Source organism: Monodelphis domestica, chromosome 4 (genome assembly GCF_027887165.1).
Source record: "Monodelphis domestica isolate mMonDom1 chromosome 4, mMonDom1.pri, whole genome shotgun sequence".
Lineage (NCBI taxonomy): Eukaryota > Metazoa > Chordata > Mammalia > Didelphimorphia > Didelphidae > Monodelphis > Monodelphis domestica.
In genome coordinates this window covers 362,534,918-362,553,131 of record NC_077230.1, presented here as the reverse complement: position 1 = coordinate 362,553,131, position 18,214 = coordinate 362,534,918, and the positions used below count along the sequence as shown (strand labels likewise).

The 18,214-nt window shown below is 39.9% G+C and overlaps 1 protein-coding gene across 2 annotated transcripts in view; it reads left to right on the top strand.

Annotated features, from left to right (window-relative positions):
• STK40 (serine/threonine kinase 40) overlaps nucleotides 1-18,214 on the top strand; it is a 67,310-nt gene that overhangs the window by 19,636 nt on the left and 29,460 nt on the right. For both annotated transcript variants that reach the window (XM_056795161.1, XM_001364472.4), the window contains exons 2-6: nucleotides 5,802-5,921; nucleotides 7,213-7,298; nucleotides 9,482-9,625; nucleotides 12,639-12,866; nucleotides 14,012-14,064. In XM_056795161.1, coding sequence (XP_056651139.1) covers nucleotides 5,810-5,921; nucleotides 7,213-7,298; nucleotides 9,482-9,625; nucleotides 12,639-12,866; nucleotides 14,012-14,064 — 623 coding nt within the window. In that variant the 5' untranslated portion in view covers nucleotides 5,802-5,809. The remainder of the gene's footprint in view (nucleotides 1-5,801; nucleotides 5,922-7,212; nucleotides 7,299-9,481; nucleotides 9,626-12,638; nucleotides 12,867-14,011; nucleotides 14,065-18,214) is intronic.

Genomic DNA, 18,214 nt, shown 5'->3' with positions numbered 1-18,214 from the left:
TTTTGCTATGCTTTCTCTAGCATTTAGTAGGTACTTAATAAATGTTTATTGACTGACCAATTGACATCTTTGAGCAGTAGTTCCTGGTTAAGCCACTTATAATTGGACATATATTCCTTCCCATTAGAGAATTTGCATAGACCTATGCAATGTGCTCCATCCTGAAGAATACACTTCTTTTTTTGTCAGCTGTGGTCAACACCCAGGATGTTTCCTGCCTACTACTATTCATCTGTTCTCACTATGACCACACACTATCTTGCTAAGCTAAAAACCACTTTGGCCAACTTTCAGACTCTCTGAAGCATCAGAGGAAGTACAAACTGCAAATTCCAGACAACTTTTTAGTGAATGGGCCCCTTTCCCAAATTAAAAACCTGAAGCTTGCAAATTAAATCTGTCCAAGTAGAAACCAGACCTCTTTCTTCCCAAATTTGTTGCTACACTCACAACCCAAATTTGTTCTGCTTCATTCATGTTCGACAAGGAAGTTTTCAAAGACATGGGACTAGATTATGAACATTTGCATCTAGCTGTAGTACTTGGTGAAATTGAAAGACTAGGTAAGAGTCCTTTCTAGAAATATGCTATTTATGTTCATACTCAATGACAAATCAGGATATTCTGCTTATGCTATCCCTCTTAAAGTGGGCCTTTTATCTAATTGCAAGAGAATGGGATGGAAAAAAATGGGGAGGTCTCTCTAGGAGGGCTTTTGCTGTGTCCAGGGGAAATTAGGCCTCTAAGAATGAGGACTACAGCAGAAGTTAGTGTCTTTTTTTATTTTTTTTTTAAACCCTTACCTTCCGTCTTGGAGTCAATACTGTGTATTGGTTCCAAGGCAGAAGAGTGGTAAGGGCTAGGCAATGGGGGTCAAGTGACTTGCCCAGGGTCACACAGCTGGGAAGTGTCTGAGGCCAGATTTGAACCTAGGACCTCCCATCTCTAGGCCTGGCTCTCAATCCACTGAGCTACCCAGCTGCCCCCAGAAGTTAGTGTCTTAAAGGGAAGAGGAGTACAATGGGACCCTGGTAAGGTTGGGAATCTGAGAAGATTTCATTTAGGAGGGAGAACTTGAACTGCATCTTAAAGAAGAGAATTTCAGCAAGAAGATATGTGGATGGAGTGTTTTCTGGGCATATATAGTGCTGACTTACATGAATGCAAGGACAGAAAAGTGAAATGCAAGAACAAGGAGAAGTATAGTAGTTTCCTTTGGCTTGGAATATAGACTATATAAAGGAATATAAAGGAGAATAATAGAAAAATAGGATTAAATTTACATTTGAACTAGATTGTGGAGAGCTAAGACAGTGAAGAGCCAGTGGAAGTTTTTGAGAAGGGGAGTAAGTGCTAATGCTCAGGTCTGTGTATTCTGAAGATTAATTTGATGACTCAGCAGACTAATTGGAAAGAGGAGATCCTGGTGGTGTTAGTCTAAATACATAATCTTGTATTTGATATATTTCCATATATTATTACCTGAGAATTTAATGTATGTACATCTTCCCTCTCCAGCTACATTGCACACTCCTAAAGAATGGGGATATGTCTTCTACTTCCTTTGTATTTCCTTTCTACCAACCAGTTCCCATCACACATAACTAGACCTAGCACAACAGTGCCCCCCTTAATAAACGTAGCAAATATCCTCCAGCTCCTTATTCATTTCCAGGTTCCTGGTGCCCAAAGTGGGAGATCTTTGTCCCTAAGCCTGCCAGGACAATAACCCCAAAGACAAGAATCAGCTCTCTTTGGAAACATCCTTTCTAGGTAAAGATGTAAGCTCTCTGCCCCATCCTGTTTTGCAAGGCAAGTAACGGAGTGTCTCACGCTGCATGTAAAACTGCTGGATTGGACCCACTGTAAAGCAGGCATTCCCCTCTTTCATTTGACATTTCACAGCTGATGACAAATTGTCACAACCAGGAGTCCCCCAGGGAGAAGGGATTGATTTTTGGCCTGGGCACATGAATAACTCCTCAGTATGAGAATTCTCCTTTCAATTTTCTGACTTCCCTTGTTTTTCCTGCCTTGCAGCCAGTTTATCCAAGTATGGAAGCACCTCTGAGATTGGATCAGGCCTTGCATAAAATGACTGCTAATCCGAGAACCATCCCTAGCTAATCTCTTTAGTATGCCTAGTCAGTCTCCTAGAAGTGTTCTCAGGGACAGGGGAGTAGCTTCTGGGAGGGAGCCTTGTGGACTCCCAGAATAAGAATAGAACTCCTGTCTTGGTGAGGATAAGGTGGCACTGGGCCACATGTGAAGGGAGGACAGTCAGCATGTGTCATATGTCCAAAGCTTTTTGCCTCTTCTGTCCTTTCTTTCCTGGCCTTCTGTCCAATGCCAAGTTGAATTCAGCTGTTTGAGTTACGTGTACATACAACTCCATAATACTGGACCTATATAATACAGAAGCAAAAACTTGGACCTTTGACATTACTGTTTCATCATGGGTCCCCCACCGGCCATGCTCCTGGCATTGTCTTTATTTTGGAAGGAGCTCTCCAGCTTGGCCCAGCTATATTCAAATTAACTTTATCGGGTAGCAGTCTGGAGAAACTACAGACCCTTTCTCAGAATAATGTTTTAAATGCATAAAATACTGGGATTTCAAAGGAAAACTATTATATTGAAATAAAGATATAACTTTTTTTCTGTCCAATTTGGCAGACCCCCAGACTTCCGATATACAGTAATGATACCCCCTACTTGGTTAGAGTATTACTTTAATTACTTTCTTTATTATTTTATTTTATTTATTATTAATTTCTTTTTATTATGAATTTAACAATCTCTAGTTAACCCAAACATTTCTGTGTGTAATGTACAAAAAGTGTGAACTTCTGTTATAATTTTTTAAATATGTTAATTTTAACAAAAGAGTACCATTCCCTGTTTGTGCCCTCTTCTGAACTTTTTTCCTTCCATATTATTTAAAATGTTTTATTGATGTCAGAATGGTGTTCTGGCTGCCATCACCTCAAGACCTCTTTGTTGACCCCTGTAACAGAGGTTTCTAGAACCATCTTTTTTCCAAAGGCACCATCTCCAGAACACATTTGAATTAACTGTTTTAAGAAATAGGTATAGCTGCCACAGCCCCCAAAAGGAGGAGAAGCTACATTTTGGTGTTTCTCTAGGTTTCCCTGATTACCTCACTAAATGAATCCAGATCTGAATAGAGTTTATTCTTGGCATCCAAATAAGAGGACAGGAGGGAGAGGAGGCATCTCTGGTTCCTTCTAAGCCAGAAAGCACTGAAATCCCTGTGTGCCAGCAGCAAAGCAGAGCACAGATTCAAGGAATAGCTGCAAATAGACACAGCCCCTACCTCTAATTTTAGATTGTCTCTCTGATTCTAAGGCTGATGGGAGAGGACAGATAGATACACACACACAGAGACATACACACATTCTCTCTCCCTCTCCCCCTTATGAGGGACCCTATGTAGTCTTAAAAGAGGACTTGCACTTCTGGGAGTGTTACCCATAGAAATCTCTGTGCCCTGCCTTAAGTGGCAAATATGGGGGTGGGGGGGTGGGAAGGGGGAGGAATGATTCAATACCTGCCCATGGATTTCAGAGGTTAGAATTAGTATGCCACCAGTATATTCTTCTCTATCTCAAAAGGCTTTTTCCCAAGACCCAGTTTCTACAGACAGATTGCAACAGGTGCAATGAACCCAGGAGGCAGAGTATCTCCTTCATTTGTGAAGTAAATGCTTGCTTGTATTCAAACTCTCCAGGACTGGCTTTGCTTAAGATGATGCGGACCTGATAATAGAAAAGGGATTCACCTGCTACTCCTCAGCTGTGCCTTATATTTGGTTTTTGTCTCTGTTACCTTCTTTCTTTTGGTCTAGACTTTTAAACAGGTTTTCTGTTCTATTCTAATTGAATCCCAGAGGCCTTAGATGGTGTGGGGAATCGGGAGTAAGGGTACAGTGTATGGCAGCATCATAAGGGCTGTTCCCACTCATCTCTGTTGAAACAGCTCTCATCATACTGTTGTCTAGACTCTGTTTTGTATAATAAAGGCAGCATTTGCACAGATGTACCAGGGCCTCTGTGGGAGTCGCCAAAGAGGAAGTAAATCCTGTTTCTCGGCCTAGTGCACTAGACATGGTATTCAAATAAATGCAATCACTTATAATTTTTTTTAAAGGCAGGAGGGTTACCAAAATCTCTTAAAGGTGGTGTCCTAACCCTTTTTATTTCCAATAGTGGAATAGAGAGAGTCACCCATTTCTGACTATGGTATATGTGGCCAAGGAATTTCTAGCTAACTACCAATGCTCAAGACCAGCAGCAAGATATACAGCCCATCTCAAGCAACAGGAATATTAGTTTTATGGGTTATCTTTGGCATATGTAAAATAATTTAGATTTCTCCATTTTAGAGATGGACGGCTTTTAGAGATAAACTCCTTCATTTTGTAAGTGAAAAACAGAGTCCCAGAAAAGATGTCCTGTCCAGTATCACAGCTGGGACTTAGAATACAAGTCTCTTGTTTCCAAGATTAGTATTTTTCTCAATATATCATGTTTTTTATTGCTGACCTTTTTATTTCAACATGCTGAGGATTGGGGGGAAATAGGAATTATCTTTTTGTCTTAGAATCAGTAACAAGGAAGAAGAGTAGTAAGAATGTAGGCATTTAGGGTTAAGTGACTCACCTAGGGTCTCACAGCCAGAAAGTGTCTGAGGCTAGATTTGAATTCACATCCTCTCAATCCCAGGCCTGATGCTCTATCCACTGTGCTACCTAGCTTCCACTGGGAATTATCTTCTTAACAATAAAATAACTACCATTTACATAGCACTTTAAAATTATTATCTTATTTGATCCTCACAAGGGAGGCAGATGCTATTATTATTCCCATTTCACAGATGAGAAAACTGACACAAAGGAGTCACAGAGCCTAGTAAGTGTCTGAGGTTGGATTTGAGTCTCCCTAACTGAAGACTCCGCACTCTTATCCTGCATCACCTAGTACCAATTTCATTTTTTAAAATTTCATTTTGTTTTATTTTTACCAATTCCATGTAATAACAAATTTCCACATAAGTTTTCAAAGCTATATGATCCAAATTATTTCCCCAGGGTTGGCAAATAATTCAGTCTGGGTTATACAAAACATATTTCCCTATTATTTGTTCCCCATTTCAAAAGATAGTGCTCTCTGATATCCAAGTAAATTTTCTTCATTTTAATTTTATCCATGAATACAAATGACTACCCAGGCAACCAAAAGAACCCAGATTGTGGTTCATGTTTAATAAAGAAACCCTCACATATACTGCTAAGTTTTAAATTTTGCTCCTTTACCCAGTTTGGATTTTTTTTTTTAATTTCAGGTTATTTGAGCTTCTCTATGTGTATCATTTTAGTAGAGTGAAGTAGATTTTTCTGAAAAATCCTGAGTTCTCTTTCAATTAGGCCTTTAATGAACACCACCAAAATCTATCCCATGCTATAAACTGAAATTGATATGAAAAGTAATAATAATCAGAGCTCAAGTTTATATAATACTTGCCATTTATATGTTGTTTTCTTCAAAAAAGTGCAGTGAGGTGGAAAGTACAAATATCCTGGTTTTAGTAGATGCAGCTTTTCCTACCTCAGTGGCCAATCTACTCTTCTGACTTGAGGCATCTTTAGCCTCCAGTTAATCCAGTATTTAAGGAGCCTTCACTTTTTGTCAGTGAGAATGGCCCCTCTACAAGAGGAAGAGGAGGTGCTAAGTCAGAGGCTTGTAGTCATTGTGGGGGAATCATTTCTTTCTGTCTTCCAGAGCTGAGGATGAAGCGGAGAGCGTCAGACAGAGGAGCTGGGGAGACGTCTGCTCGGGCAAAGGCTCTCGGGAGCAGCATTTCTGGGAATAATGCAAAGAGAGCCGGGCCATTCATCTTAGGTAAAAGTGTGCCTGGTTTCTCCACTCCTGGTCCATGTGCTCACTGAATGAAAAGTAGCAAGATAGAAGAAATGTTCCAATAGGAACTATTGTTCAGGCCTTGTGAGTTCCCTCACATAATCTTCAGAGCTCCTATATTAAACTAAAGGTTGTTTGTTTTTAATTTCTCAGGGGAATTGGGGAGTATTAAGCGTGCGCTTGTGTGTGTGTGTGTAGGTGGGGGAAAGAATTTGCATTTGGTGACTCTCTTAGACTCTCTTTCCTTTGAGTTCCTTTGAGGAATTGATACTTTTCTCTTTTCCCTAAAAATCCTCCTTGTCTTCCTCCCCTCCTCCACCCACCTGAGACATAAGAGGTATACTAGCCCTATTTTTATCATGAGACCAAGTTATGTTTGATTAAAAACCCATCTGAGAGACCTCAGATTTGCTGTGGAGTGGTGCTTGAAGGGCATGATTAGTTCTAGAAAGTCATTGATCTAACTCCCAAGTACCTATAAAATTTGGCTGAAAGTTTATGAATAAGAGCATTTGGTGGTGTCAGTATACTTAAGAAAATCTACCTACAGAATCCAAAGAAACCAGAGTATGATGGAAATGGCAGTCGTGGTGACTGGGGTTTTGTTCCAGAGTTTGCAATTCTTTGATTATTTTGAGCCCCTAAGTAAAGCTGGTCATCACATCAGCAAACATTTATTAAGCACCTGCTTTATGCCAGGCACCGTGCTAAACATTAAACCCAGATTGCCTGTAGAAAGGAGCTAGCTGTATTGAGCAAGCAGGTCTTAGGAAACTCTGCCCTCACGTGCTGGGGCAGAGCTCAGGTGTATGCTGGATTGCATGACTGCCCCCTTGAGCATGTGAACTTATCAGGAATTTCTTCACCTTGGTACAAGAAGAGTGAATCATAAACTCTTAGAGCTAGAAGGGGATCATCTAGTCCCACAGCTACTTGAAAGGGATTCCCCTCCACAGCACTGGGCCCAAAGAAAAAAGTTGTAAAGAATACCCATTTGTATGTAAAAAGCTTCTTTTTGTAGACATGGTATTGTTCAGGAAGATTCTAAGATCCTAGCAATTTGATTGTGTTTATGAATAGCAGTTTGTAGGAAAGATTTGCTCTACGTAGGCCTATATGTCTATCTAAATAGGAGAACTGGATTGAGATGCAAATTGGGTTGGCTGGCATTGGAGGCCCCTGTTAGTTCTGAATGTATGATCTTAACAACATCCCGCTGTGCTAGGTATGGCCCTTTAAATGGAAACACATCTGTTTTGCTCTGTGCCCTTAGGTCCTCGATTAGGTAACTCACCTGTGCCCAGCATCGTTCAGTGTTTGGCAAGGAAAGATGGGACAGATGATTTCTATCAGCTAAAGGTAGGTGAAAAGAAGGCCTCGGTACTTCTGATTTCTGCTTTCTTGAAAGAACTGTGTGTCCCCCAGGTAGCTTGACACCAATGTTGTTTTCATTTGTTTTCAAGTGGCAAAAATTTTATTTTTTTATTTTTTTTCCATTTGAATTGGTTTATTTAGTCAATTTAGAACATTATTCCTTGGTTACAGTAATCACATTATTTCCCTCCCTCCCCCCACCCACCTTTCCTGCAGCCAACACACAATTTCATTGGGTATTGTGTTCTTGATCAGAACCTATTTCCATGTTGTTGATATTTGCACTAGGATGTTCATTTAGAGTTTATGTCCCTAACAATATCCCTTCGATCCATGTATTCAAGCAGTTGTTTTCCTTAGGTGTTTCTACTCCCAGTGTTTCCTCTGGATGTGGATAGTGTTCTTTCTCGTAGATCCCTCCGAGTTGTTTAGGATCACTGCATTGCCACTACTGGAGAAGTCCATTACGTTCAATTGTACCACAGTGTATCAGTCTCTGTATACAATGTTTTCTTGGTTCTGCTCCTCTCACTCTGCATCAATTCCTGGAGGTTGTTCCAGTCTCCATGGAATTCCTCCACTTTATCATTCCTTTGAGCACAATAGTATTCCATCACCAACATATACCACAATGTGTTCAGCCATTCCCCAATTGAAGGGCATCCCCTCATTTTCCAATTTTTTGCCACCACAGAGAGTGCAGCTATGAATATTTTTGTACAAGTCTTTTTCCTTATTATCTCTTTGGGGTACAAACCCAGCAGTGCTATGGCAGATAGTCTTTTAGCACCTTTTGGGCATAGTTCCAAATTGCCCTCTAGAATGGTTGGACCAATTCACAACTCCACCAGCAATGCATTAATGCATTAATGCCCCAACTTTGCCACATCCCCTCCAGCATTCATTACTTTCCTTTGCTTTCATGTTAGCCAATCTGCTAGAGTTGTTTTGATTTGCATTTGTCTAATTATAAGAGGTTTAGAACACTTTTTCATGTGCTTATTAATAGTTTTGATTTCTTTATCTGAAAACTGCCTATTCATGTCCCTTGTCCATTTATCAATTGGAGAATGGCTTGATTTTTTGTACAATTGATTTAGCTCTTTATAAATATGAGTAATTAGACCTTTGTCAGAGGTTTTTGTAATGAAGATTATTTCCCAATTTGTTGCTTCCCTTCTAACTTTGGTTGCCTTAGTTTTGTTTGTACAAAAAAATTTTGATCTAATCAAAATTATTGATTTTACATTTTATGATTTTTTTCTAGCTCTTGCTTGGTTTTAAAGTCTTTCCTTTCCCAAAGATCTGACAAGTATACTATTCTGTGTTCACCTAATTTACTTATAGTTTCTTTCTTTATATTCAGGTCATTCACCCATTCTGAGTTTATATTGGTGTAGGGTGTGAGATATTGATCCAAACCTAATCTCTCCCACACTGTCTTCCAATTTTCCCAGCAGTTTTTTATCAAATAGTGGTTTTTGGTCCCCAAAACTAGGATCTTTGGGCTTATCATAGACTGTTTTGCTGAGGTCATTTACCCCAAGTCTGTTCCACTGATCCTCCCAGTACCAAATTGTTTTGATGACCACTGCTTTATAGTATAGTTTGAGATCTGGGACTGCAAGTTCTCCTTCCTTTGCATTTTTTTTCATGATTTCCCTGGATATCTGTGATCTTTTGTTCTTCCAAATGAACTTTGTTATGTTTTTTTCTAATTCAGTAAAAAAGTTTTTTGGTAATTCAATGGGTATGGCACTAAATAAGTAAATTAATTTGGTTAGGATTGTCATTTTTATTATGTTAGCTCGTCCCACCCATGAGCAATCAATGTTTTTCCAATTGTTTAGATCTAGTTTTAATTGTGTGGAGTGTTTTGTAGTTGTGTTCATATAGTTCCTGTGTCCAATGTTGCTTTCAAATGAGTAGTGTGACTATGTTTTTACCTTGAAGCAGTTAGGTTCACCCATCCTCTCATTCTTTCTAACTCTTGATTTAAATGGATTTGTATGTACATAAAATTAAAAAGTGATCACATCTGAAAAGCCTCTTCAGTCTGCCCTGTGTATTAGAAGTGAAACCTCTCCTATACTGCAATACAATCCTACCAGACCTTTTGTCTTATGAACAACAGATACAGCAAGACTTTTTTTTTCTTTTTCCCTAAGATTCTGACTCTGGAAGAAAGGGGAGAACAAGGGTTAGAGACCCAAGAGGAAAGGCAAGGCAAGATGCTATTGCACACGGAGTATTCTCTGCTTTCCCTTCTCCACACTCAGGATGGAGTAGTTCACCACCACGGACTCTTCCAGGTAAATGGCAGAAAGTGGGGTGGCATTCCAGTGGTTGGCTAGTTCTGTGAGCCTCTTGCCACTTCTTGGGTCTGGCATTCCACTTTCCAGTGGTTTCTTGTGTTAATTTTTTGAAATAATTTCTTACTGATGTCTTTTGTTTTTACATCACCCTAATTTTCCCCCTGTTTTCCATTCCCCTCCCCAGACAGCCATTTCTCACAATGACATTTCCTATGTAGAGCCACCCCCAATGAATCAGGACTTCCTTACAACCTCAGAGAGGTTATACAGAGGACATTGTTTATTGGCTGACCCAGTAGTCTTGGCCAAGATGATCAACTTTAGCCAGCACATAAACAGTGTATATTTTAATGGTTGTGATTTCTTTGAAAAGCAGCTTTTCCAGGCAAAGGGGAAAATCCAGGAAGTCCCTTAAAGATACAAGGATTTTTGGGATAGCATTGAGTTCTTTTCTCCAAAGTTGCTTTGACCTCATGAGAAATGCAAGAAAAATAGTAAAACAAGAAGCTAGGGGGTTTTCATATCTCTTCAAAATGACCAGAAGTAGATTCTTTCCCAATGAATAACTATCTCCTTTAGGCATTTGTTGAATTCTCCATTCAGGTCTTCTGGTCATTGAAGCAGAAAACTAGTCATTCAAGTTCAGTTGACTAGTTAGGAATTCTTTTGTAAATGCACTCATTAAAAATCCATGTCTTTAAAGAGACTCTTACACCTTTAAAATAAAAGAGAAAAACTGTCCTTAGAAAAGAAATATGTGGCCTATCTTCACTGGGGGAATCTCCAACCTTTGCTGAAGTACATCTGACAGCATTAGGTGAGAGCAAGGGGAGATAGTGGCTAGCATAAGAGGAGCCTCTCATTGACCCCCATTTCTAACATTCCTGTAATAAATGATTAGGCACAGCTGAACCTCTGCTCCTCATCCATGTAATCCAGAGGAGTGAATTGTAGATGTTTTCTCCCTGATGTCTTTTGTGTTTAGATTTTCTTTCAGAAACTCTGAAAGGTAACAAAGAGTACTAATCCAAAAGCTTTTCCTTTCCAGGGTATCACAATTAGAATAGTTTTATTTTCTTAGAAACACTTAACACCAGAAAAAGGTCTTTTTAAAAGTACCTGTTGTAATTTAATAATTTTAAAATTATTATTTTAAATTAAAATTTTTAATTTAAAATAAAATTTTAAACATATTTTAAAAGACAAGATTAAGATTGGTTTTGATAGTCTATCAGTATTTGTTGAATATTCTCTTTATATAAGCCCCTGCACTTGATGCTCTGGGTAATACAACATAAACCATGTAAGGTATGATCTCTGACCTCAAAGATCTTAGAGTCCAATGAGAAGATAAAAAGATGGGAATACAGATAATATGATAAATACCAAGTGTTTGGTCTAGATAGTAAATGCTTTAGAAATTCAGAAGAACAGGAGAAGAGAAATCACTGGAGTTCTAGTGTCAGCCCTGCTAAGGTTTTAATTTCCTTTGGGACCCAACCTGGTCAAGTCACTTCAGCTTTGGCCCTCCGTTTTCTTATTTATAAAATGATACTATTTGAACCAGATGATTTCTGAGATTCCTTTTAACTGGAATTCTGTGATTCTAGAGAATCTTTGGTAATATTCAATTACCATGAGTCAGGGAGCAGAGCACATTGTAGAAGAGAGAGAGAGAAAGAAAAATCCAAGATCTTGTTATCTGTCTTAGTTCAGCTTAAATTTTAAAGAAGGAAAATAGCAATAAACCCTCAGACTCAGAATAGGATTGATGTAGATAGGGTAATTGTGTAGCAAAATTGTGAGATTTTTGAAATCCTATAGGAGCTTCCCAGAACTGACCTCTATTTTTTACCTTTACTATTTTGTTCTTTACTTAAAAAATTTTTTTTACTGTTCTGCAGGAATAAAATCACATTGCTGCCTAGACACTAAATGATACAATGCAGTAAGCATTTATTAAGTACCTACTGTATGCCAGGCACTGTGTTAAGCACTGGGGATACAATTCATGGAACTTGAAAGAGGAAGGTGGGAATGATGTCAGAGGGTTCTTGCCTTAGAGATATAATGGAAATGGTAGAGAGAAACTAATCAGAACAGCTGGTGGCAAATAAAGAGATGACTGAGATTCTGAGTCCTCTGTAAAGGGAGCTTTCCAATCAGAGAGGCAGAAGCAATTGAAGGTACTATTGAGGTATGAAGATCAAAGCTGACGCAATCTCCATGATGGTGAATTTCATGGCAATGAGCTATAGGTGAGCATGTGTGATGATATGGATGGAGTTGAAAGCAAGCAGAACATCTGATGGCCAATGAAGAAATGGCAGAGATGCCGAAGAATGATGTAACAGGAAGAATGAACACCTCTTTCTCCTCCTAAGACCTCTACTCCCAACCCTCTCACCCCCGACAAATTCCCACCAAAAACATGTTGGGAGAAGAGATGGGAAGTCCTGGGTTCAAATATGGCCTCAGACACTTCCTGGCTGAGTGACCCTGGGCAAGTCACTTAACCCTCTGCCTATCTCTTACCACTCTTCTGCCTTGGGACCAATATACAGCTTTGATTCTAAAATGGAAGGTAAAGGTTTATTTAAAAAAAAAAAAGCACATGACCTAAATCCAGGGTCACTAAGTCCTTCCATTTATGGATATGGGCACTTCTTTAGCTATAGAATCTGGCAGCGTTTGAATGTACTTCTCTGACCCACAGTGCCAGTCCTGAGATTGCCAGTGACTTGAACTAGGACTTGTTTGCTGGGTGTAGCTCTTGGCACATTAAAGGTTAGGCAATGTTGACTGGCCCCATAATCATTTAGTTTCATTCCCACAATTATGTGCTACTTCTCAGCCTCTCTTTCTTGCTTCCCTGTACATGGGTGGGCTTGGGTTTTTTTAAGACTTCTGAATGGCATTCTTGTTCATTAATATGCTATAATCCAGATGGGAGATTTCAGTTCCAACAGCTGTCACAAAACCGCTATCTGCATGTTTCCTTTCCTCCTAGGACCGAGCTTGTGAAATTGTTGAGGATGTGGAATCAACTCGGATGGTCAAGAAAATGAAGAAACGGATCTGTCTCGTCCTGGACTGCCTTTGTGCACATGACTTTAGTGACAAGACTGCAGATCTCATCAACCTCCAACATTACGTCATAAAGGAGAAGCGACTTAGTGAAAGAGAGACAGTAGTGATATTCTATGATGTGGTCCGAGTTGTTGAAGCATTGCATAAGGTAAGCAGCTACCCAACTATGCTGTTCTTATTTTTCCTCTAGACCAGAGAGTACATTACCTGTATTGAAAAACCCTCACCTTCTGTCCCAGGATCAATCCCAAGAGAGAAGAGCAGCAAGGCCTAGGAACTTAGTGTTAAGTGATTTCCCCTGCGTCACATAGCTAGGAAGTATTTGCAGCTAAATTTGAACCTATCCCCCACCCCATCCACATTCCAGGCTATCTAGCATCTAGCTGCCCCCTGAGTCTATTACCTTTCAAGTACTAGTTAAAAGATGAGCCTAGGTGAATATCTTAGCTTCCTTAACAGTTAAAATACTTGCAGTGAATCCTGACTCTATCTTCTCATCCACCTGAGTGGTGATGGTGGCTCAGCAACTGAAACTTCAAGAAAAATAGTAGTGGAATGCAATGTAAGCCAGGTTAGCATCTAAGCACAACAGATTTCCTAGGTTTGGGAGTGTTCAAACTTAAAAACAGGTCAGAGCATGACCTAGAAGAGTCTATGACAATTGGACTCAGTTGATTATGAGATTAAAAATCAGTCTGAAAGCTTTGTCAGTCTGTCACAAATTAAAAATTAAAAGAAGTAGATCCATAGTGTTCCAGCAGATGAGTCATTGTAGAGAATTTGTTAGGGTTCATGATTCTGAGTCCATGATCTACCTCTAAACTGTCTTCTTAGCTAGAGCTGTCCACATCTGTCTTGTTTCCTCTTTTATAAATCAGATGGCAATGTAATTTCATCCACAATATCGGGTGTTTTACATATAGGTGAACCAGTGATGGAAGTGTATGGTGCGATCTTTCTCTCTTAGCAATTATCCATAAGCAGGAGAGAGTAGGGTGGGATTTAGTGACGATTTCTGGTGTTAAAATTCAATTTCTTTCCCACATGAGCTGTAAAATTCTTGGCCTCTCTGCAGGTTGTATAGCAGAGAAAGAACTAAAGAGGAAAGTATTTCTGATTTGAGGGATAAGTTCCCATCATTAGAGATTTTAGAGCAGATGCTCTATGGTCAACTTCTTTGGGAACATTTTAGAGTTTAGGCTTCAGGGCCTTAAAGTTTTATAAGTCTTGAATTTTTTGAGTGTCTAACCCAAATCCAAAATCGGTATATTCTCAGTCCATGTTGTTTTTCAGAAAAATATTGTGCACAGAGACCTGAAACTTGGCAATATGGTGCTAAACAAAAGGTAAGCTACCTTTTCCTCACTGTTTCTATAACCCTGAGATTGAGGCAACAACAGTACAAATTTAACAGTTTAAAATGTCAAGTCCTAGTCTTATAATTTGGGTTCAGAAATTTAACTGCCCAATCATACAGTATGGAGTTGTTTAGGTGATGGTTTATGTGAAAAGAATTTGGGGGGAGGAGGGATAAATCCAAAATATGACATGGCAGCCAAAATTGCTAATGTACTTTGCTCTGCCTGGATCACAGCTAGAAGACGGCCTCCATTTTTGAAAAGATATAGACAGTCCTCATATCATATCCATAGAATGGTGACCATTGTAGATTTGGAAATCTGGATCCGTTGATCTGGAAACAGGACTGGAAATCATGTAATATACAAATACTTGTTGAAGGAACAAGAGATGTTTTGCATGGGGAGAAGAAAACTTAGTGGAAACATAGTTTTAATCCTTCAGATGTTTGAAGAGAGATTTTTGAAAAAGCTGTTGTTTTCCTTGGTCCCAGAGTGCAATGCAATTGCAAAGAGAGAGGTTTCAGATAAAATGGAAAACTTCTAGTAATCTGCCCCAAAGTGAAATCAGCTGTTACAGTAGGTAGTGAGTGAATCTCACTGGAGGACTTTATTTTTATTTTCTTTTTTCTTTTTAAAATTTTATTTAATTGATTAATTAAGAAAAATTTTCCATGGTTACATGATTCATGTTTTTTCCCTCCCCTCCTCCCACCCCCCTCCTCTAGCCAATGAGCAGTTCCACTGGGTCTTACATGTGTCGTTGATCAAAACTTATTTCCATTTTATTGATATTTGCAGTAGGGTGATCATTTAGAGTCTACATCCCCAGTCATATCCCCATCGACCCATGTGGTCAAACAGTTGTTTTTCTTCGGTGTTTCTACTCCTACGGTTTTTCCTCTGAATGTGGATAGTGTTCTTTCACATAAATCTCTCCGGGTTGTCCTGGGTAATTGCATTGCCACTAATGGAGAAATCCATTACATTTGATTGTGCCACAGTGTATCAGTCTCTGTGTGCAATGTTCTGGTTTTGCTCCTCTCACTCTGCATCATTTCCTGGAGGTCATTCCAGTTCACATAGAATTCCACTGGAGGACTTTAAAGGAGTCTGAAGGATAACTTGTTAGGGATATTAGGAGAAAGAGATTTCCTCTGCAGGGACAAGGTGGACTATGTAGTTCCTCCCAACTCTGGGCAATCTTCATTTCTTTTAGCTGCCCCTAATTTGAAACAACTTTCAGTGACATTGTAGCTTCTCCTTTCTCAAAGAGCCACCACCATTTCAGGAAATCTATTGCCCTGAGTGAGTCAACTGGGGCCCCTTTTATTCTCCCCAGACAGGGGTAGCTCTGTGTATTCATATTATACCCACACTTCCCATCAAGGCATGAATGAACTGAGGCTGTTGCCCTTTTACCAACTATGTCCCACCAATGTTAGAAAGACTGGGGATACAGGCTACAGTGGATGAGGTTATCTGATAAACAGCCTGAATGTAGAAGGGCTTATCACCAGGGTGGTTAGAGGAGGAATTTTCCTTAAAGGTTCTTTCCTCAGTCATGGATCTATGATCTTGAAAGTACAGAGGCTAAAAAATATATTATATATGTATATATACTGTGAAAATGCCAAGAGTTAGGTTCCTTTATCATCCATTGCTGTTAGTCTCATGGAAAACAGATTGTCCTGGCCTTCAAACCCAAAGAAAATCCCCCTCAAAATGATACTCTAATACCTTTAAAGAAGGGATGATGCAGGGGGTTAGTGACAGTCCTGGCTGCATCAAAATAGTCCATATTCTATGGCAAGTTTGATAGCCTCATACTCTGACCCTATTGTAAGGAACAGGAAGCTCTTCAGAAGCAAGAGGAGTGAATCACAAGGCTGTCTTGACCTCCAGTTGACAATGAGTTTGCACGAGGAGGACAAGAGAGGGAAGGAAACAAACACTTAAAAGTGTGCCAGCTATCATACTATGGCAAATTACAAATACTATTTTACTTGATCCTCCCAATAATCCCGTGAAGTAGGTGCTGCTCTCCCAACTTTATAGATGAGGACACTGAGGCAAGGAGGGGTCAAATGACTTGCCTAAGACCAATAGCTAATGTCAAAAGCTAGGGATCTTCCTGACTCTAGACCCAGTACTATTTTCTACTGCACCACTGAAAAGACATTTCCAATAAGTGTTAGCCCTCCTACTTTGAAAGAAAGTGGTTAAAGTCTAAGACATCATTGGACACAACCGCATGTACGTGTGTGCTCCTTGGTGAAGATAGACTCACTTCTCTTTGGTTAGCCCTTTCTGAATTTGGAGTAAACTCTAGCCTTGGGCCAGTGTAAAGAGTCACAGGAAGTCCTAGCTCTTAGCAGGGGATCCTCCTGGGCTCTTAAAAAAATTTTTTTTTTAATCTTTACCTTCCATCTTAGAATCAATACTGTGCATTGATTCTAAGGCAAAAAAGAGTGGTATGGGCTAGGCAATAGGGGTTAAGTGATTTGCCATGGGTCACACAGCTAGGAAGTGTCTACAGTTAGATTTGAACCCAGGACCTCCCTTCTCTCAGCCTGATTCTCAATTCACTGAACCACCCAACTGCCTCTTCCTCTTAGGCTCTTAAAGATGATGCTTGTCAGGTTCTCAGGGGAAAGGTATGCCTGGCTTATTCAACTGAGATTCAATTTATTTGAAATTGAAAGGCTATGGCTTAGAACTCATAGGTAGCCTGTTTTGGGAGAAAACACTGAATTGAAGTTGGAAAACCTTAATTCTGACCTAATCAGAGTTGTGTCTTTGGCCCTTTATGACTCTAAAGTTTCTTCCAACAATTCTGAGTTGTGAGAACTGACAGTAAATAAAGCTAGGCCTTATAGGGGGACTACAAGGCCCAGAAGCCACATTGATCAAAGGACACTAATAAAGCATTTGTTCTAAAAAGAAAAGAAGAAAAACACACTGATGGTTCTCATTCAGTAATATTTTGTATATGAGGTTTGCATGACTCAGTAATAGTCTAATAACTATATCTGTCAGTGGCTTGACACCCTATTCTACTAGTCAGCATCTTCCCTCTGTCACTGCTACAAGTAGACCCCTGCATCTGAAAATCCAACAGACACCTCCAGTGTCCAGGGGCCCATGTGCTGCTTCAAAAAAGCTGGAAACTCTCCATTGCTCTCATAATTTCCAATTCAGTTACCCTTCTCTCCTGGCTAAGCTTTCATTAATTCCCAAAGCCCTCTTTATCTACCTTGAAGCAAATTTTTTTTTTCTCCATGCTTTTCCTTTGGTTAATTTGCTTCTGTTCCCAACCTTAAGAAGGGAACCAATACACTAATGACTTCCATTGGAGTTTGCTGGTAAAAAGAGCCAAGAGTTCTCCTGGTATAAGGAAAATGAAAAAGAGAACTTTTTACCAGAAGCACATGATGATAGTGGTTATGTTCTCCCCTTCTTTGGAAAAAGTGAAATGATTAAGTCATCATTTGGGTTAAATGAGGTTTGGTGCAGTTCCTTTCTCTTTCCTTCCCCCTCCCCCTTTTTTCTCTCTCTTCCTTACTTTAGTCTCCTTCTTACTCCTCTCCTTCCTCCTCTACCCCACTTCCTCTTCCCTCATTTTGTTTTCCCCTCCTCTTCCCTCTTTGTCCCTTACTTCAGTCTCTTCCTCTCCTCCCCTTCTTTTCCCCATCTTTCTCTCTCTCCCTTTCTCCCTCCCTCCTTCCCCTTGTCTCTGTCTCTTTCCCCCCACCTCAGTTTCCTTCTTTCCCCTCTCTTTTCCTTTCTCCCTCACTCCCTCCCTCCTCTTTTAAAGTGTTGCATACCAAGTTCCTAGAAAAGGAAAAAACACAGTGGCAGCCAACAGGGTCATAACTGAAGTGTGACTCACTGTACTAACGCTGTCACAGATCTCCCTCCCCTGCCTGCCTTGTTAGCAGGGGCCTAGGAGTCTGTTGGTTCCCAAAGGCCTTGCTCTTTCCCCACAGTTGACCAGGGCATTACATTCCCAGGGAGGCTGGCCCTGGGAGCTCTCCGTACTTTCTTGGGTGTTTCATTTTTTTAATGGATCCATGTTAGACTTTTTATACCCCTCAATTAGAGTAGCATCATGATATGACAGTAGGAATGTTGAGCT